A 22,448-nucleotide genomic window follows, 5' to 3' on the forward strand; every position below is an offset into this window, starting at 1 on the left:
TTTCAGGATCAATCATTTAGTATATATTGACAACTGATATTAGTAACACTACGAAAAAAATAATTGATTGGCACGATAAGACACCATTTTATTCCAATGTGTTCGTAAATAATCTAGAATCGTCCAAAAATCACGCTCGTAATACAGCATTTCATGAAAATCACAAGTCATGTTATGTCGAACTCCCAAAAAAAAATATATAGAACGACTGTATAGTGTAAACCTCCAGCTTTTTCCTTTACAAAACTTTAAAATTATAATCCACCCTGAAAAATAAAAAATCTAAGAATATCTCTATCCATATCCAATCAATTCCTTGTTTCTAATAAAAATTATATATATTTAAAAAAAGAGTTTCCTGTTAACAATAACAAGACGTCTCAAAACTTTAATTTCAAGTGAAAAGAGCTCTGCCTTTGTCGTTGCCTTTTGCGTTCAGTAATAAGGAACAAATATCTTTGTAAAATTAGTAGTCCAGTCATATCATAGACGATACCCCAACCCAAGTACACAACTTGGGAAAGTTAAGGCCGCCAACCGGTTTTTTGCACGCAAATGATGCCTTCTTTATCCTTAGCATAAGTCATTCGAATGTCCCACTGCAAACTTCTCAAAATCCCTTCTAAAGGATCCAGTATCTCAATTTTATCACGTATAATTGCCCAACCTCCTGGCCGTAGTATTCGATCCATCTCGACAACAATCGACACTGGCTGTTTACACCTGCACAAATTGTAGTTTTCCGTGTGCAAGTGACAAACACGATTAAAAAATTGTCAGCATATGACTCGTCCTAAACACGAAAGCAACAAACAAAGGCAAGGCGCTGCATGACATATACTATGTCATTAAAGGAGCCCCAATACCACCAGTAAGTAGTGATTACAGCGGGACAAATTTACCCCAGCGCTGTTCCCCCCACTCCAGTGGGTTATTTTGTCATTGCCAAGTGTAGGTGATGTTTTAAAGAACTTGTCAACTTGTGTTTAAAATTTGTGTTTGTCAATTTACGAAGTAATGCCAAACTCTACAACCCTAGTGCAGGTATTGATTTGGGATATGCAGATATTTCCAACCATATGAATCCCTCAAGAACAATTGAATTCTGCTTTTTCTAATTATCGTATGGGTATTATCATTTAAGTGGTGTTAGTGCATGACCCACTAAACCTACAGATCAATCCAATAATTCGGCGTATGAATTTGACTAGGCAAGAGAAGTAAACTTCTATTGCAAGAACAATGTAATGTCAAAAGAAAATTAGAAGCAAAAAGAATTGCCTAAGTAGTTTAGCCAAACCTGTTTTTTAGCCGTGAAAACAGATGATCAGCATGGAGAAGGTCATATGATCTAGGATAAGTGCTAAAAGATTCACACCAGTCATGGTAGGTTCCAACAAGTCCACGTTCAAAGATGATCGAAAGTGTGTCTGGTGCATGTACAGGGACCACATTCATCACCCAAACATTCTGCTGTGCAAGAGCTGCAGCAAATCTGTACAAGGAGCATTATATTACTCTTAAGCACATTTCTACATGCAGCTCCCTCTTCTGCCTCCATCATTGTTAAAAAAAAAAGTTTATGCCTTCTAAAAGAAATGTAGATTAGTTAGTTAACTGTTTGACCTACCCTCCATATATGGCTTTCATGTCCATTACATTTCTGATATTCTTCCAGTCAATTCCCATTCCAGTAAGATATGACTTTTCAACAATAGCAGCCCAGTGCTTGGTGTCTGCAGCCAATTTATCTTTATCATCCAACCAGTCTGGAAGAGTTTCAAGCCTCTTAGGCCATTCATCTGGCCACTCTGTTCCACGTTGCTCAATAGCCGAGGGAACGGTGTGCAAGCAAGTCTTCATGGGAACATACCTATCCGGTAAAGGTTACCAATACCACATAATCAGTACAATATTATAACAGGAGATTAGGTTGGTGAATAAAATTGTTCAGGTTTTGTCCAAACCTAGCTATATCTCAGTATGGTTGACAATTAGTAAAGGAAAATTTGAGTTTCTATGCTTCCTATTACCCACAATTAAAACAATATGCCAACTTTACAAATTATTGGGAAACTATGACATTCTAAAATGGGACAAAAATGCCACTTCCATTTAAACAGCCCACTCTCTCTACCCATGACCATTAGAAGGAAAAAAAAACCGTGGCATAGAAACACCATCTCCTCACTATAGAAGTTTTCATTGAATCACCCATTGAACTATCAATATTTTTTTAATGATAAAAAATCTAATCCAAAACTTAAACCTAAGAAAAGATTCACATAAAATGCTAATTTATATGTTTCAGACACATTTGTGCATGATTTATTGGTTTTTGTTCGCATTGTATTTTAGATAAGGAAATTTGTAGAATTTCGAGCAAAAACAATGGTGCTGCGATGGTCACATGAAAACTTAATTTTAAAGGTAAAAGACAACTTCTGGAGATGGTCCAAACATGATAGTGGGCCAAAAATGATGCCCATAGACGACATTTCAATGGTTTTGCATAAAATTTGATAAAAGAAAACTTTGGTATAAATTTTCACGAGGTGATTATTTTAGTTTTGGAATTTTTTTCGAGATCTCCATGTTTAGAATACGTAAAACCTTAAATTTGGTGTGTAGAACCTAAAATTTTGATTATTTAAATCTCAATGATCTATCGCAATTTGAGGTTCTACACCCAAAATTTAAGATTTTATACATTCTAAATAAGTAGATATCGAAAAAAAAAAAATACCATAATCCAAAAGAAAAATCACTTCAAATCGACAACGGGGTGAAATTATGTCTCACCAAAAATTTTATCAAATTTTATGCAAAATCATCGAAATACTATCAATGGGCATCGTTTTTGGCATCTAAAATCATGTTTTGATGGATCATCGCAGGGTATCATTTTTGGCCTCTAAAATTAAGTTTTCATGGGACCATCGTTTTTCTAAATTCATGTTTTGGTGTACCATCACAGGCCCATCACAAACTATCGTTTTAGCATCATTTTTTCCTCTAAAATAAAATTTCATGGGACCATTGCAAACCACTGCTTGAAATTTTGCAAAATTCACATTTCCAAAAAAAAATGTGAACAAAACCAAAAAAATCTTGTATAGAAGTGTCCAAAATCGACAAGTGAATTTTTTCTTGGGTTTAAGTTTCAAATTGGATTTTCAATCATTAAAGACATTAGAAAAAAAAAATTATGGGTGCTTTAATGGTGGTGTTAATAGCCATGGTTTTTTTTTTTCTTTTTTTATGGTCGTGGGTAGAGAGTAGGAGAAAGGAGAGAGAGAGATGATTTGAGAGAGAGGGGGATGCTTGAATGGAAGGGGCAATCTTGTCTAAAGTTTTTTTTTAAAATAGCATAGTTTTCCAATAATCTTTAAAGTTTGCCTATTATAAAAATAGGATAGGAGGTATTAAGATGCATATAAGGTCAAATTTCCCTTGGTAAATAAGGGCGTTTTTCATCCAGACGCATGTATGCAGCACTAACTAGCACAAGCAAGCCCAAATCTAACCCATGCAGAGTTGCCGCTAAATTTAACAACTGATTGTGTCTTTTCTGCTACTTAGGATTTCTTTCCTTCCTAATTAAATGTGCAAAATTAGATGCATTTAACATCTTCTAAATCGATCAATGAAAAAAATGAGCAAAGTGATGCTTATATTATATAATATGTGTGTAATTTGGGAGTGTGCCTATCATTACTCTATATATTGTGCAAAATTAGGTGCATTTATTAACTTCTAAATCAATCAATGATTCTCTTCTTTTGCATAAAATGGACCAAGTAATGCTCATATATATATATAAAAGCGAAGAAGTAATCTTTGTTGTGCTCCTGATAAAAATATCTTCCTAAAATAAAAGCATTTCAAGAGATTGACAGCATAGACACTGTAAGACAAGTCCACTTACCATGCTGCATCTGGATTTTCATCTTCCTTGCACAAAGGCGGATATCTCCTCCTCCTCAATTGATATATCTCATTTGACTCAGGCTTTTGATAAATTTTCACACCCACTTCGCTGACATCATCAGTTTTATGCGCCAGAATATTCCAACAAATAGATGAGGTCAAGGTGGTCATAGCTGGAAAGAAATAAATTAATCAAAGTATTAAAAAAAAATCCTCAAAAAGAAAAAGAGACCTTAAGCAGTGTTATAATGCTATTGCATGTCACGTTGAAAAGGGGTCCAGGAATAATATCACAACAGTACGAACACAGAAACAAAGTTTGAAACGCTTTGAATGCCAATTTATAAGGTGTATGCCAACTTTAAAGAAAGTTGCTCATTTTATAATCTATTGATCCACACAAAATTTTTAAATCCTAGGAATAATTGGAGAACAAGACAACTAAAAATATTTTCAATAAAAAAAAAAACACTTTTAACAGTACAGATTCTTGTAAAAGTAAACAGATATAGGTCCAGTACAGAACCCCTCCATATAATGCTTTCTTATAGTATATTTGCGAAGCATATAGGAAAAACCTTCTTCATCTTCAATATTGTTGTCATGTTTAGTTGATAGGATAAAGTATCCGCCAGGCCTTAGAATCCTATTCATTTCTAGAAGATGTTTCCCCCCTGCAAAAGAAAAGTGATATGTACAAATGCGCATGGATATACATATAAATACATTCATATAAACAATTAAGAAGAAAAGGAATAATATAAAAAGTTCAGTAAACAACAAACCGTTTGAATGCCAATTTATGGTGCATCCGCCACAATGAATAGTATCAAAAACACCACTAGGAAAAGGAAGCCTCCTACTACCAAAAGGGCTCACCATGGTAGGGAAACCTCGCTCAAGAGCAACTTGAGCTAGGTCGACTAGGTCATCTTTCAGGCCCAATGACAACGTTAATACCTCCTTATTAAATAAAGAAGCTCCAAAACTTGAATCCGTACAACCAATGTCCAGCACTACCCGAATATTCTTTCCCCATTCAATGTCAGGCACCGTCTATCACAATACACATGTAATTAAAAATAAAACTGTTAAATATAATTAAAACATCAACATTTCTATTAATAAATAAGTTGCATTTGTAGCCAAGTGTAAAGAAACCTTGATGGTTTCAATTCAACAAGTAGAGTTAAACCTAATTGTTAACAATAAACAGTCTCAAATATCAGTGTTCTAGAATTCAGCTAGAGAAATACAAGGAACATTACCTTTAGCTTCTTACTAAGTTTACATGTTAGAGAGGGAAGAATGCTTCTGTTGTTAGATTTTGATCATAATCAATCAATAGCAGACTAACTTCTTTACTCGATATTAGAAGCCATTAAGAGATTACATACAAGTTTCAAACATAATTTTAAATCTGACAAATAAGTAAAAATCACCTCTTCAATGGAGTTGAGGTAATGAAGAACTCCACCCTTGAATTCAGATTGGTTTTGGGGGAAACTTAGATACTCCCCAGATTCCACCACCCAACTATGTTTCTTAATGAACGCTGCAAGTTTTGGATGTGCCACATTCTTATAAAATATCTGTAGAAAGCAAGCAGTGCCAAGATACAACATTACATTGCCTTGCTGCTCCATACAATTTATAAGAAAAAAATGATTACAAAGTAACAAAGCCCTTCATTTACCTTCTCTTTACTCTCGGGCCAGTGAATTGGAACCTCATATCCATCATGTGGAAGAGGTACAAGACACATTATTGGTGTTTTTGGGCAACTCCTCTCTGTATGTCGATAGCTTTGGAGCTTCCAAGAGCTTGTTTCATAGTCAATACACGGGATGTAATTGTGTTTGCTCTTTGTACTACATAGTTTCCAGTTATAATGCATTTTTGGATCAAACAAAGGACCCTTGAACTTTTTCTTCTTCTTTCCTCCTTTCTTCGATTCATCATCGCCACTTTCCAACGTTCCTTCATTTTCCTGATCCACCGTCTCAACCAAACCACCTTCACCTTCCGTGTCTTCTCTCCCTTCACCTTCTCTATCCAAATTTTCTTCCTTACCATCTACTACCAATCCTTCTTCTTCCCATCCATCCTTTTCCTTGTCTGACTCTTCTTCTTCTTCTTCTTCTTCTTCTTTTTCTTCAGATTCTGCTGGTTCCTCTTCTCCTTCTGTAGTCTTTTCCGGTAGCTTTTTCTTCTCTTTCTCCTTTTTTATAATAGGTACTGCTCTGGGATTCATTTTCTCATGTTTATGCTCGTGGAAAGACTTAGAGACAGACCCGTTAACCTTTTTCTCATCTTTATCCAAACTAGAGCCAGATATCACCTTCGTTTCATGTTTTTTCACTTCTTTGTTACTAGATTTAGTACCGAAATTGCGTACCCTCGAGCTTCCTGATACAGGTTCAGCTAAGTCATCGAAGCTTTCTCTTCGAGCGGCCACTGAAGAGGAAAATGAAGAAGAAGAGAACAGAGACCATACGAATACGAAGCAGAGACCCAAGACGGCCACTGCCGTCATCTTTGCGCAGAACCCATATGGTCGTTTTGCTTGGCGGCCTAACCGAGTAATAGCCATCTGTATCTAAGTCTAACCCTTAATAAGCGCTCATCAGAAAAACTAAACTGAGCATTGGACAACAACGCGCAAAACGTGTAAAAAAATATCTAAAACCCAAACAAAAAACTACACTGGGAAACCCGAATTCAAAAAATCTGAATCAAAAAGTGAGAGATCCATGCCTGTTGAAAGAAGATTGTTGAGTTGGGTGAGTAAAAATCTGATCGAAATAAATAAAACCCATCAACAATCAATGTGATCTTCAAGTATCCAGATAGATAGAAAAGCTAAACATGAGCTTCAACTTCGTTTGTTCTAGCATCGCATTCACCAACCGGATTCAACTTCTTTATCCAAGTTACATGATTTATATTATAGTAACCTCCTGGTCAGGTCAGGTAGGAGAAGCTTCATTTTCAGTAGTAGAAGGTAGAGAAAAGGATAAGTCCAATTGTTGAGATCTAATAAATAAAAGAAAATTTTGTAGTGAAAAAAAAAAAACAGAGAGAGAGAGAGAATAAAAATGAAAATGGGCAGAACAGAAGAACCGTCGGGATTTACAGTGTAGATTGTCACCTCGGACAAGGAGTAGAGGAATAGCACGTGGTGAGTAATTTAATAATAATAAATTAAAAAAATGAAAAGAGGGAGAGGAGAGAAGAGGACCAGTACCAGATTTGATAAACATACTGTGTGCCATCAGCCATGTGACTTCAGTTGAGTCTTGTGAGTTCAGACATAGAATTTACGCCCAACAGTTTCTTCCCGTTTGCGCTTTTTTAGCGTGCGTGTGTGGACATAATAACTAAATCAAGTGCTGACTTGAAATCTATTTACCTTGTGGATATAACATTTTAAATTAGGGTTTAGGATATGAAAACATTTACCCGAAGCGGGGTATAAGGTAGGGCACGGGGGTATAGGTGTATCTTGATTATATATATATATATTTATTTGTACTTAATTTATATGTATATTTATATAAATTTATTTGAGTATATTTGAAATTTAATATACTTTTAAAAAATTTATATGATGAATTAAAAAGATATATACAATTATCATTATATCTTTTTTAAATACAAATACATGTCATATAATATACACTAAAAATAACTAATATACATTTTGAACTATAATTTATATACTAAAAATTAAATACTTCTAAACTTGTAAAATCAATTAATATATGATTCTTACATATTAGAAATATAAATATATAAGAATAAATATTATTTTTGCCCTCTGAATTTTTGACACTACCAGATTGTGCCCCTAAAATATACAGTTGGTTAAAATTTCTCTCTGAACTATTAATATTATCATATTGTACCCCTTATTACGATTTGCATAAAATAATTAGCATTTCTGCTCCCCAAACTTTGACAACTAACAAACTATGCCCAATTTAATTATTTCTATTTTAATAAAAAACTTTGACAACTAACAAATTTTAAAATCTATTTTTCTATTAGTTCTTAAAAAACTTAAGAAAAATTATTAAAAAAATTTAATAAAAAACTAAAATTCATTTTAAATACATTTAAGTTTAAAAATATTTTTTAAAATATAAACTAATTTTTTACAATTAAAAAAACATATTCTCTTCTTCTTTATTCTTTTTTATTAATTTTTCTAATTACTTTCTATTCTCTCATTTTTGCCCCTCTAAAATCATTTTAAAAATTAAATATATAGAAAATATTATAAATTTAAAATGTACTAATTTTAAAAGAAATATATAAAACTCAATTAATTAAAAATATTGGGCAAAAATGAAAGAATAGAAAGTAATTAGAAAAATATATTAAAAAAATAAAAAAGAAGAAGGGAATATGTTTTTTTTTCATTTGTAAGAATTTAGTTTTTCTTTTAAAAAATATTTTCAAACTTAAATGTATTTAAAAGGAATTTTAAATAATTTAAGTCTTTTATTGAAGTTTTTAATAACTCTTCTTTAATTTTTTAAGAACTAATTGAAAAATAGATTTTTAAATTTTTATAATTAAATGGTGCACAATTCGGTAGTTGTCAAAGTTTGGAGCGCAAAAATGCTAATTATTTTATGCAAATCATAACAGGGGGCACGATCTGATAGTATCAATAGTTCAGGATAAAATTTTAACTTACCGTATATTTTAGGGCGCACAATCTAGTAGTGTCAAAAGTTCGGGGGGGGGGATGTTATTTATTCAATATATAATGTATCGTATAGTAGTTAGGATCTTTAATACATTATATTATATATATTAATTCAAACAAGTATAGATATATAATATATCAAATTTGTATGTAGGATCTTTAATACATTATATTATATTCTTATAAATGTTTTAAGCATAAATAAGGTATTCTATGTTATTATTGTTTACTATCCTTAATACTTAATACATTCTATAGCTCAATTAGATTTCTAAGTATAGTGTATTGATCATTTTTCAAATATTTTTATTTTAAATTTTATTAGGGTACGATTACCCGTGGGTTCCCTATGCCCGTTAGGGTAATACTCATACCCTACCCGCAAAAAATGATAGGGTAAGAGGGTAGGGTATGTGTAGAGCTTTATTTATAAGGTAGGGTCGTGGAATAGGCATACCCTACCCGTTGTCATCCCTACTTCCACAAGATGTAGGGATATTTTCAAGGAAATTTTTATCTTTTTCATTTATATATATATATATTGGGGCATTATATTTACTATAATGACTCAAATTTCCTAATAAGGTTTAGGACCTTGATTAGGAGGCGGGGATGGCCATAATTGATTTATTATGCTATTAAATGATTATATGCATGATTATGTGAATTATATTATTATATGATGATAAATGCATGCATGTGGGTCCACATTTCATTATAAGGGCATTTTAGTAATTTGGCCCATTGAGGGCGTAATTGTGTATTTTCATGCATGTTGGTGAGTTATGAATAATACCACATTATAATGTTGATTTTTTTGAGCCATTTGGCATGAGACGATCTTTGAATGCAAGTTATCAGTCTGGTCATAACAGGGTTAATTTCAGGGCTCGGAGTGAGTCTCGGGGTAATTTGAGGATTAGTACATTGCTGAGAATTAAAGGATAATGAGATATGATTTATAAGCATTTGAGAATATTAGGGATAACGGGAATTGGAGGGTGTTAATTATGATTAACGAGATAGGCAGGAATTGACAATTTTGCCCTTGGTGGCTGTTTAGGGTTTTATTTAAGCCTAGGGGTATTTTAGTCTTTTCACCTAAAGGATATATATCATTGAGGAGGCTGTAGAAAGCTAACCAAAACAGAGCATTGTTTTCTTCTTCTCTCGTTCATCTTTTCCTCCTCTTTTCTCTTTGAACTTTTGAGCCCCAATTGAAGATTCAAGCTAGGGAACCAAGCCTTGATGATCTAGGGTTATGTACTACCATTGAAGAGGGTGTAATTATGAGCTTGAGGTAAGTTTCTAGCTATTAGAACTCTGGTTCTTGCTCTGTTTTTCCTTTTGATTGGGATAATGAGAATTGATGGGAGTTCTTGGCAAAGGTTGCAACGGTTGTGATGCCTAGGACATGTGGAGTATATATTTGGGTTCATTTGGGGGTTTGGATGGAGTTTGGGATCATGTTTTGAAGGTTTGAAATGGAAAACTCGAAGGAGGTAGAACCAGGGCTAGTTCAGCCTGGTTCTAGCACTATAGTGCCCAAGGGAGGGCATTACAGCGCTAGCTAGGGCAAACCAATTCTGGCTGTAGCGCTGGGGCGCTAGGGGGGCAGCACTGTAGCGCTACCCTACTTTTCTTTATTCATATTTTGGGCACTTTTGAGGGTTTTTGGCTTGGGGTTTCAATTCCTAAGGCTCGGGATCGAATCTACTAACCGTTTGAGTACGATTCGAGGTTCTGGGAGTGAGGTTTAGGTCCAGAACCTTTTATTGTTGATTTCATTAATTGGATTCCATATATGGTTATGACTAAGTGACTGCTAAGGGATCAAAGGATTGATCGTTCTCAAGGGTCGTTCATTTGTTATTCTCGCTCGAACTAAAGGTAAGAAAATTGCACCCCATATGTGACATGCATGGTTATTAATGAGGCATGTTGAGTGTTTTAAATGTGGACTTTGATTGCATATTAAATGCTTAGCAATCTTTCTTATCTGTGAATGGCACTGACCTATGAGTCAGGAATCGGCAATGGTGTCAGTACTGACTGTAAAGCTGTGACTTACTAGTCAAGTTCGGCAGTAGTACTGAGCACTGGTCGTATGGTATTGGCTTAAGAGTCAAGAACGGTATTAGCGTGTTTAACGCAAGCCGAAAATATTAGATCTAATCGACATAAGCATTGAATGAATCATCATGAACATTAATGCATGACTGACCTCAAGTTCGATGAAAAACCAAAAGCGCTTGTCTAGTCTAAAGGATAGTTACTTAAAGCCAGGGCCAGAAGGCCCAGGTGATTGCATCATCACATGGCTAAGGGTGCGGAGCCCAAGTTAGTGACTCACTCATTAGTTACTCATCTGATTCAAGTTTGTGACTCCATAGTCACTCATCTGGTTCAAGTTAGTGACTTACTCATTAGTCATTCATCCGATTAGGGTGTAAACCCCAATTTTATGACTCCATAGTCACTCATCTGATTAAGGTGAAAATCCCAAGTTTGTGACTCCATAGTCACTCATCTGATTAGGGTGTGGAGCCCAAAGTGTGACTCACTTATCTGATTTAGGCTACAAGCCGCAATATGATTACCAAAATCATAAAGTGATATTCCTCATCTGATTAGGGTACAGACCCCCCGTGCATGACTTAATTGTCACTTATTTGAGTCACTTATTTTAGATGGACAAGTTGGCCATCTACTTTCTTTATGACTTGATAGTCATCAATAAAAAGGGCAGAGCCCATAAACCATCTATACAAAGAGCAGGGCCCATAAGTCATCTATACAAAGGGCAGGGCCCACAACCATTATTTGGACTTAATTGCATGCATAAATAGGGCTATTATTGCTAGGCATGCACATTATGATTTTGTAACATGTTATTACTATTCATGAGCATATTGAGTTTTCTTGCTGGGTTTCGGCTCACGGGTGCTATGTGGTGCAGGTAAAGGCAAAAGAAAGCTGGACCATCCTTGAGTTGGAGAGCTTAGGTGACGATGTGTACATATGCGGCTACTCGACTGCCATGGCCGAGGGTTTAAAGAGGAACTAGGGTTAAACCCTATTTTGCCGCCTAGGTCGGCTGGTTGTAAATCTTTTGTTGTAATTAACCTTTAAATTATATTTTTGGGATCCCAATGTATACAGTAAACATTTTAGTGAAACTTTATATCTTAACCAAAAATGTTAACCCTAAACCGCTAATCACACTTAGTTACACGATTATGGTCAAATGAATCGATTAGCGAGTTTAGCACTGTTTAAAATGCACACCGCAACACCCTACACCGTAACGCTCCCTGGGTAGTAGGGCGTTACAACTTGGTATCAGAGCGAGCCAAGGTTAAGGGGACCTGAAGACAAGTTGGGCATGTACATTTTTCACTAAAGATAGCTTCACTCAGGGTATGATAACTATTTCTATAGTTATGTGCTTAACTGCTTAAATGGAATGTAAATGCTTTACCTGCACATTGTATTATGGAGCATGAGATTCTGGTAAAGCCTTGCTCTTGACTATTAAATGATTATATGACTACATGCTCAGTGAACATATATGAATGTGATTATATGATTACCTGCTCTATGATTATATATATGTGATCATTTGCATGCTGGAGTTGGAGGCATGGTAGGTATGTTGGAAGATAAGGGATTATGAGTGATGCATGAATGCCATGGGCTTGTTTCTACCACTGCAGTGGGTTTGTGAATGTATAGTGGTTTGTGAATGTGGTGTGGTAAGATTGTTCCCATGGGGAAAACTCTTGATATGCTCATCATATTTAATGGGTTAAGTTACTGACTGCAGATTCAATCAGCAGGTATGTATCCAAGGCAGATAATGAAACCTGGTGGTGGTTATACCGGAGTTGGGAGTTACAGCCAGGGTTTGAGTTCTTCACCTGCCCCTCAGAATTTCCAGCAGGTGCTTACAGATATGCAATTAAGATTGTAGAGGCAAGAAGAAGAGATTAGGTGTGTAACGCCCTGGTTACCCCAGAACAGTTACGGTGAACCGGAAATTTAACTCGCTACCCGAGTCCTTTGGTTAAAAACGTGCTTCTAAGTGTTATTAACAGGCTAAGGTAGAAAACCAATCAAAAGGAAATGATATATTTTATTTAAAACATAAAACTGTTCATGGGCCCATCAAAACTTTTACAAGTTATACAGCTCAAAATGGCCATTACTATTTCAAATTTACAAACCCGCCAACCTAAGCGGCAAAAATATGGTAAATCCCCTAGTTCCTCTGAGAACTCCTTGGTCGTGGTGGTCAAGCGGCCGCATATGTACACAGCACCACCTAAGCTCTCCACTCAAGGCTGGGTGAGCTTTTCTTTCCCTTTACCTGCACCACATAGCACCCATGAGCCAAGGCCCAGCAAGAAAACACAATATAGCATGAATATAGTATCAACAATGATCAAAATCATCATTCAGGACTTTCAGTCCAAAACAGATGAGTGACAGTCGCAAAAGTCACTAAGGTGGATTTCGTTCCCTCTAGCCATGTGACGATAGGGTCACCGGGGCTTTACAAATAAGTGATCCTTTCACTAGCTTAAATAGGATAGGTGCATGGTGACTAGTCACCAACATAACCTACCTCATGACCATAGAGTCATAACCATGGGATTCCGCTCCCTAGCCACGTGACAAGCTGTCACCTAGGCCTTTGGCCCTGGCTCTGAGTAACTAGTCTTAGACTAGTCAAGCGCTTATAAGTTTCATCGACCTTAGGGTCGTTCCAGCATCAATGCTCCCAAAGTCATTCAACGATGATATCGATTAGATCTAATCTTTAATCGGCCCTGCGTTCAGGACGCTTATGTCGTTTCTGACTCACAGGTCAGTAATATGCGACTAGTGCCGTCCCTGACTAATCAGTGCCATACACAAGTAAGCAAGCTATGCCAAGCATTTAATATGCTATCAATGTCCACATTTATCAACCATCATGCTTCAACAACAATCATGCATGTCATATACACAGGGTGCAGTTTTCTTACCTCGGGTTCGAGCGAGAAATAATATAAGAACGACCCTTGAGAACGATCAACCTGTAGATTCCTTAGCGGTCACCTAGTCATAACCAATTAGAAACCATTAATAAAGTAAATCAATGAATGTTTCACAATCTAAAACCACTCTCCCGGGATCAATTCCACACTCTCGGGACTCTCAATCTACTCAAACGAGATAAAGGAACCAACCCCCAAGCCTTAAAAACCATCCCGAGCCCTAAAAATGACATCCCCTGAAATTGGCCTAGCGCTGGGGTGCTGCCCATTAGCGTTGGGGCGCTGACCCAAGGCAGAGAGGCCCTAGCCTCTGCCCTGCATAGTGCTGGGGCGCCAGGACTGGTGTTGGGGTGCCAGCTTCAGACCAGCAACATCCCTGCTTTTCGCTCCTTGCGATTCCCCTTGAAACCAACCTTCCAAACCAATCCCAAACCTTACCAAAAACATCCAATTCAACCCCTAAACTTCATCTACATCATACCCTCATCAAAACCCAAGCATCCAAACCCAAAAACTCCCATTGATTCCAACCATCCATATCAAAATCCATAGGCTGAAAACTATAAGAAAAACAGAGAAACTCTTGAAATTCATGGATAAAATCTTACCTCAAACTGGTTTTGAATCCTCTTCAATGGATGAATCAAGTCTATAACCTCCAAACCTTGATTTCCTATCTTAATTCTTCAATTTGGGACCAAAAATTCCAAAGGAAGTAGAGGGAAGATGATGTACGTGAAGAATAAGTGAAGGCTCTATTTTGTTTTGAATGTTTCTACAGCCAACCAAGTCATACATATCTCAAGCCAAATGGCCTTAATGCCCCTAGGTCAAATAAGAGTTTCTATAAACTCCCAAGGGTAAAATTGTCCTTTCCAACCTATTTCGTTAATCATAATTAACACCCTCCAATTCCCGCTATTCTCGATATTCCCAAATACCACTAATTCATATCATGTTACCCTTTAATTCCCAGTAATGCTCTAATCATTAAATCACCCCGAGACTCACCCCGAACCTCGAACTTAATCCCGTTATGACTAAACCGCTACTTAATATTCAAAGATCGTCTCATGCCGAATAGCTCGAAAAAATCCACATTATAATGTGGCCTCAACAATATATCACCGACATGCATACAAATATACAATTACGCCATCAACGGGCCAAATTACCAAAATACCCTGTCATGAAATGTGGACCCACATGCATGCATTTAACATCATATTATAATATAATTCACATAAACATGCATATAATCATTTAATGGCATAATAAAACAATCATGGCCCTCCCGACCTACTAATCCAGCCATTAAACCGCATTAGGGATTTCGGGGCATTACAACTATCCCCTCCTTACAGAAATTTCGTCCTCAAAATTTACCTGAACAACTCGGGATACTAACTCTGCATATCTGACTCCAGTTCCCAGGTCGCTTCCTCGACCTTGTTGTTCCTCCACAATACCTTAACCAAAGGTATCATCTTATTCCTGAGGACTTTGTCCTTTCTGTCAAGTATCTGGACTGGCTGTTCCTCAAAGGAGAGATCTGCCTCAAGCTCCTGATCTTCATAACTCAAAATATGATTCACATCAGATACATACCTCCGAAGAGCTGAAACATGAAACACATTATGCATGGCTGACAATGCCGGTGGCAAGGCCAACCTGTAAGCCACCTGACCAATCTTCTCCAGGATCTCAAATGGACCTACAAATCTAGGGCTCAGCTTGCCCTTCTTCCCAAACCTTCTCACCCCTTTCCATGGAGAGACTCTAAGGAAGACATAGTCTCCCACTTGGAACTCAACGTTCCTGCGCTTGGGATCTGCATAGCTCTTCTGCCTACTTTGAGAAGCGAGCATCCAAACTCTAATCTTCTCAATGGCCTCACTGGTCCTCTGAACTGCCTCAGGACCCAAGTATCTCCTTTCACCTATCTCATCCCAATGAATGGGAGATCTGCACTTCCTACCATACAACATCTCATAAGGTGCAACTCCAATGGTAGACTGATAAATGTTGTTGTAGGAAAACTCTATCAAAGGTAGATACTTACTCCAGGATCCACCAAAGTCAAGCACACATGCTCGAAGCATGTCTTCCAATATCTGGATCCTCCTCTCAGATTGCCCATCTGTCTGAGGATGATAAGCAGTACTGAACTTTAATTGTGTACCCATCGCCTTCTGTAAACTCCCCCATAACTTGGAAGTAAAAGTGGGTTCCCGATCTGACACGATCGACCTTGGCGCTCCATGGAGGTGCACGATCTCTCTCACATAGAGATCTGCATACTGATCAACTGTATAGGTAGTCCTTACTGGCAAGAAGTGAGCTGACTTGGTGTAGCGATCCACTATCACCCAAATAGAATCATGCTGACCAAAAGTCCTGGGTAAGCCCACCACGAAATCCATTGTGATGTCCTCCTACTTCCACTCTGGGATATCCAGAGGCTGCAATAACCCTGCCAGCCTCTGATGCTTAGCCTTGACCTGCTGACATGTCAAGCACTTAGTCACATACTCTACTACATCTCTCTTCATCCCCGACCACCAATACAACGATCTCACATCTTGATACATCTTCGTGGTGCCTGGATGCAAAGAGTAAGGTGTAGTATGAGATTCATCTAGAATCTCTCACCTCAAAGCAGTGTCTAACGGAACACATATCCGCCCCTTATATCTCAACAAGCCTAACTCAGACACTATATAATCTCTAGATGTTCCAGCCAAAACATCCTCTTTGATCTTGATCAGCTATGGATCACTCAACTGACCCTCCTTGATTCTCTCTAACAGTATAGACTGTAGCGAAATATTAGCCAATTGGCCCACCAGCAACTCTATACCAGCTCTGGTCATATCATCTGCTAATTCTCTGGCTATCAGCCTCGCACCATAAATCTGTCCCGGACCCTTCCGGCTTAAAGCATCAGCTACCACGTTGGCTTTTCTTAGATGATACAAAATCTCACAATCATAATCTTTTACTAACTCCAGCCAACGCCTTTGTCTCATATTCAAGTCTTTCTAAGTGAAGAAGTATTTCAGGCTCTTGTGGTCTGTATAGATCTCACACTTCTCTCCATAAAGATAATGCCTCCATATCTTTAAAGCAAAGACCACCGTCGCCAACTCTAAATCATGAGTGGGATATCTCTTTTCATACTCCTTCAACTGACGAGAGGCATAAGCAATTACCTGCTCTGACTACATCAGAACACAGCCCAAACCCTAGTGAGAAGCATCACAATAAATCACAAACTTCTCCTGATCTGTCAGAAGACTCAGAATCGGAGCTGTAATCAATCTCTGCTTCAGTTCCTGGAAGCTGTTCTCACATTTATCTGACCACACAAATTTCTGATTCTTGCGTGTCAACTCAGTCAATGCAGTAGCAATCTTTGAGAACCCTTCCACGAAATGCCTATAATAACCTGCCAATCCAAGGAAACTTCTAACCTCAAAATCATTCTTTGGCCTTGGCCAATATTTGACCGTTTCAATCTTTCCTGGATCTACCTTAATCCCCTCCTTATTGACAATATGCCCAAGAAAGGATACCTGAGATAACCAATACTCACATTTCTTGAACTTTGCAAACAATCTGTGTTCCCTCAGTCTCTGTAGAACCAACCTCAGATGCTGCTCGTGCTCTGACTCAGACTAAGAATATACCAGAATATCATCGATGAATACGATCACAAACTGATCCATATAATCCTTGAACACTCTGTTCATCATATCCATAAAAGCAGCAGGGGCATTAGTCAATCCAAATGACATAACTAAGAACTCATAATGCCCATACCTGGTACGAAAAGCAGTCTTTGGTATATCTCCCTCCTTGACCCTCAACTGATGATAACTAGAACGAAGGTCGATCTTTGAGAATACCTTCTTACCTTGCAACTGATCGAACAAATCATCTATCCTTGGCAAATGATACTTGTTTTTGATTGTCAGCTTATTCAGTTCTTTGTAATCAATACACATTCTCAGAGAACCATCATTCTTTTTCACAAACAGAACTGGCGCACCCCAAGGCGAGAAACTAGGTCTAATAAAACCCAAATCTAACAGTTCCTGCAACTGTACCTTTAATTCTTTCAACTCAGCTGGGGCCATTCTGTACCGTGCTCTAGACATTGGCTCCATCCCTGGTGCCAGTTCTATAACGAACTCAATTTCTCTGTGCGGTGGCAACCCTGACAAATCTTCTGGAAACACATCCAGGAATTCACAAACAAGTCTGGTATCTTCTGGTCTCACTGGCACGACCTGAGTGGTATCAACCACACTGGCTAAGAATCCAATGCAACCTCCTTGCAAAAGATCCCTAGCCCTCAATACAGAAATCATAGGTATGTGAGGTCCATGCACAGTACCAACAAACACAAAAGGATCCTCACCTTCAGGCTCAAAGGTGACCATCTTCCTTCTGCAATCAATAGTTACCCCATACTTTGCTAACCAATCCATACCCAATATCATGTCGAAGTCAGTCATAACCAAGTCTATCAAATCCACTGACAACTATCTGCCCTCCATTGTCACTAGAAAAGATCTAACCCATCTCCTGGATACCACTAACTCCCCAGTGGGTAACAAAGTTCCAAACCCCATAGCATAAAAATCACAGGGTCTACACAGTCTATCAATAAAAAATGTACTTTTATTTAAATCAATAAATGTCCTTACATGCTTTTAGGACATTAATCCTAACAGTTCCTCCACTATATCGAATGACTCTCGCAATAGCTCGTGGTTCATTGTTGGGTCATCAGTGTTGCGACGGTGGGTGTGGATGGTTGCCTCACCTGGGAGCATGGCTTTGCAACATAGGCGATGGAGAATGGTGTGTGGCCTATAGAGGTCCGAGCTGTGGTGCGATATGCCCACGGGACTTTCGCCATCTCGGGCAAGATGTCTTTTTCTTGCTTGAGCCTCATCTTCAAAGAAGCCTTGAGCGTCTTGTTGACAGCCTCTACTTGGACATTTGCTTGTGGATGAGCTACTGCAGAGAAACTCTTGTGGACTCTATGTCTCTAGAAAAAATTGGTGAACAGGTCACTATCGAATTAGATTCTATTGTTGGAGACCATCTTTCTCGAGACCCCATACCAACATACGATGTTCTTGATCAAGAAGTCTATGAATTTTTTGGAGGTGATGGTTGCGAGTGGTTCGACTTCGGCCCACTTTGTGAAGTAATCGACATCCACCACTGCATATTGTATGTCTCTGTCACCTGTAAGTAGAGAACCAATTAGATTGATGCCCCGAATTGTGAAGGGCCAAGGGCTAGTCATTTGTGTAAGCTCATTTGGATTTGCTTAAGGAATGTTAGTGAACTGCTGACACTTATCACACTTCTTTACGTACTCTATGGAGTCGTCATTCATGGTGGGCTAAAAGTAGCCATGCCTTAGGATTTCCTTGAATAGGGTCTCCCTCCCAAAGTGGTCACCACATAATCCTTCATGCACCTCTCGAAGGATAGCTTTAGATTCCTACTCAGTGACACGTCACGGTAAGGATAGGGAGTATCCTCGTCTATACAGCCTATTATCCATCAAAATATAACAGGGAGCCTTATACTGAAGCTTCCGAGCTACTTTTTTGTCTTGGGGAAGCTCTCTTATGGCCAGATACTTTATGATGGGCTCCATCCATGTGTTGACATAATAAACTGTGGGTACGTCTTTGGGTTCTTAGATACTTGGGGTGTCTAAGTTGTCGATAGGGACTACATTGAGCATCGTGGTGTCTCGAGTAGTGGCTAACTTATCAAGGGCATCAACATTTGCATTTTGCTCTTGGGGGATCTGCTTAATTGTGTAATGTTCGAAGAGTTGAAAAATTTCTTGTACCATGGCTAAGTAAGAAGCCATTTTCATTCCCCAGGCTTGATACTCGTCGAGCACTTGATTAACCACCAACTACGAGTTGCTAAATATTTTGAGTCTATTTACCTGGAGCTCTCGGGCCACTCGTAATCATGCGAGAAGTGCTTTGTATTCGGCCTCAATACCTCTGGAGCTGACAATAAAACACAGTAACTTTCCTGAAGCCACCCTAAATGTGAACTTCTAAGGATTGAGGTTCATGTTAAACTTTCAGAGGACTAAGAAAGCTTTTGTTAAATCCTGGAAATGATTTCCCGACATCTTCGATTTCACCAGCATGTCATCGACATATACATCTATTTTCGTCTCGAGATGATCTTTAAACATCCTGTTAACTAGCCTCTAGTAAGTATCCCTGACATTCTTCAACCAAAAAGGAATAACCTTGTAGTAGTAGACGTCTCTGTCAGTGGTGAAGCTTATGTGCTTCTGGTTGGGGACATGCATGGCTATTTGGTTGTAGCCTAAATACATGTCCATGAAAGTGAGCTTTTGTGCCCCGACGTGGCGTCTACCAACTGGTCAATGCTTGGGAGGGGAAAAATCCTTTGGGCACGCCTTATTTAGGTCAGTGAAGTCAATGCATATTCTCCAACTCTCATTGGGCTTTCTTACTAGGACAAAGTTTGCCACCCAAACAGGGTAGAGAGCCTTATGAATGAACTTGTTCGCAAGCAGCTTTTGTACCTCGACCTTTATTGCCTCAGATCTCTCCTTGTCAAGAAGCCTCATATTCTATTTAACAAGGGATGCATTCTCATCTATATGGAGGGCATGGATAATGACGTGCGGGCTAAGCCCTACCATGTTAGAGTGGAACAAGGCGAACACGTCTTGATTTTCTCGAAAGAACATAATGAGGGCGGGGTGAACTTCCGGTCAAAGACCTCTCCCTACTTTTATGACTCTAGTTGGGTTAGGCTCGTTCAAGACAACTTCATCAAGCTCTTACATGGGTTTGAAAGCCACCCGCTCCTCTCCCATGCAGGGGTAAATTTCATTCTAATCCTCGTGGGCCTCGAGCATTTGTTCCCCGTCTATTGGTCTTTGCTCGTCTAAGATTTCTTCAATTATGACAATCATGGCTGGGTTCAGCTGGCTGGGTAGCCTTATGAAAACATTGTAACACTGTCGAGCCTTTTTTTTGGTCTCCTCGAACATCTCCGAGCCTTGCATCCATTGGGAATTTCATGCATAAGTGCCTAATTGATGTATTGGCCCTGAATTCCACTGGAGTTGGTCGTCCCATTATGACATTATACGTGGAGGGACAGTCTACCACAACAAAGTTGCAATACTTGAAGGCTTGAAGCGAACCCTTCCTAAGAGTTATTGGGAGATTGGTATGTCCCACAGGAACCATTTAATCACTCAAGAAGCCAAATAGTGTTGAGGTGCACAAGAACAAGTCTCTGACTTGTAAACCTATTTTGTCAAAGGTATGTTTGAACAATATGTTCACTAAGCTCTCGTTGTCTTTGAGGATTCAAGCCACCACCTTGTTGGCTATTTGGGCCTCAATCACTAGAGGATTGTGATGGGGGAAGTGGGCTTTCCTCGCGTCTTCTTCGGTGAATGTAATTGCATGGTCAATCATTCAAGGCATCTAGTGAGACTTTAGCTCAAAGAGTAGATTTTTAGTCATGATTGAGTGCGCGAGTGTACCTGTCGAGGGGTGCTTGGGACTGACTTATTGGGCACAGTGCCCTTAAAGCAATGAAAGTAGTTCATTACTTATGAAATTTATAAAATAAATATTTTTATATAATTAATGTTTATTATTAATGAATAATATTTAGATAAATATCAGAAAATTTATAAATCATTAATGTAGCTATAATCGTGTTTACGTACGAGAGGATTAAGATTATAGATAATGAACTAAATAGTCCGCAATTTATATTAAAGTTGTGGAATCTTTAATCAAACATTGGCAGTACGGTCCATTGGTATTATGAATACATGTGATCTAAATCTGGTTCACTGATGTAGATAGACATCTCAGTGGAGGTGCTTTATATAATAATGATTATATAGGACTAGACCTGTATGTATTTAACTTTTTACTAAATACCGTTATTGACATATCAAATATTGATATGCAAAACCTTAAAGAGTTATAATCATATTACTCGATGATCATATGAAAATCGATCTAAATCTTGAAGTTATCATGAAATCCTATTTATGTTATTTGGGTCCTTTGATTCACTCGTTACAGACTGTCGGGATGATCAAGCTAACAACTTTTGTTGTAGGGGCTCATTAATGTAGATGTTTGGGGACATGATTTACAAACATGGAATCTAAGCCTTCTCCGTCAAAAAATTGAATAATGGTTCCCTTAAGTGTTAATTCTAGAACTAAACAATTTGAGGCCTTTAATTTATAAAAGGTTTATAAATTATCTATTCGCTAGTGAATTAATGGTACTTAAGGATAAAGAGGTAATTAGAGGGGTAAAACAGTAATTTAGCCTAGCTCTAATTATGAACCAATTATTGGAGGATTAAATTGCATGAAGTGATTATATCAATGGACACTTAATAAAGTACTTAGTAAATATAAGTCTATAATTACAAGAGCGCAATCTCATATTTTTAGTGGAATAAATTTGGGATTAATAAGTAAGATTATTATATTAAGGAGTTTAATTAATAATCTAAATTTATTGGAGCTTGGAATTATAGGTCCATAGGTCCCCAAATCAGCTCTATAAACACAATACATGGTAAGAGTAGCTATGGGTATATATGTCAAGAAAATTAGTTTTTGGACAAATACATAATTATGAAATAATTATTAAAAAAATATTTATTATTTAATTAATTGTAATTAT

At 37.7% G+C, this 22,448-nt stretch overlaps 1 protein-coding gene across 4 annotated transcripts; it reads right to left on the bottom strand.

Moving 5' to 3' along the window:
- Positions 1–213: 213 nt before the first annotated feature.
- LOC133803188 (probable methyltransferase PMT28) lies at positions 214–7,327 on the bottom strand. Of its 4 annotated transcripts, none has more exons than XM_062241158.1 (9): positions 7,178–7,327; positions 5,627–6,966; positions 5,373–5,522; positions 4,716–4,986; positions 4,509–4,604; positions 3,929–4,103; positions 1,631–1,873; positions 1,301–1,495; positions 214–723 (listed from the first exon to the last, which is right to left on the bottom strand). In XM_062241158.1, exons 2-9 carry the CDS (start codon positions 6,521–6,523, stop codon positions 525–527), a joined length of 2,226 nt encoding a protein of 741 aa, XP_062097142.1. In that variant the 5' UTR covers positions 6,524–6,966; positions 7,178–7,327; the 3' UTR covers positions 214–524. The 4 variants fall into 4 exon arrangements, with proteins under 4 accessions (XP_062097142.1, XP_062097146.1, XP_062097145.1 ...); XM_062241162.1 differs by having other exon boundaries at positions 5,627–6,890; positions 7,178–7,324; XM_062241161.1 differs by having other exon boundaries at positions 5,627–6,913; positions 7,178–7,323.
- Between the last annotated feature and the right edge of the window lie 15,121 nt (positions 7,328–22,448).

Source organism: Humulus lupulus, chromosome X (assembly GCF_963169125.1).
Source record: "Humulus lupulus chromosome X, drHumLupu1.1, whole genome shotgun sequence".
Lineage (NCBI taxonomy): Eukaryota > Viridiplantae > Streptophyta > Magnoliopsida > Rosales > Cannabaceae > Humulus > Humulus lupulus.

Bases quoted from the DNA above. Each gene is read 5' to 3' on its own strand.
- LOC133803188 (XM_062241158.1), bottom strand. From the start codon at position 6,523: ATGGCTATTACTCGGTTAGGCCGCCAAGCAAAACGACCATATGGGTTC. The intron at 5,523-5,626 runs GTAAATGAAGGG...TGCTTTCTACAG, and splicing joins GGCCCGAGAGTAAAGAGAAG to ATATTTTATAAGAATGTGGC. The intron at 1,874-3,928 runs GTAAGTGGACTT...TTTACCGGATAG, and splicing joins GAAAATCCAGATGCAGCATG to GTATGTTCCCATGAAGACTT.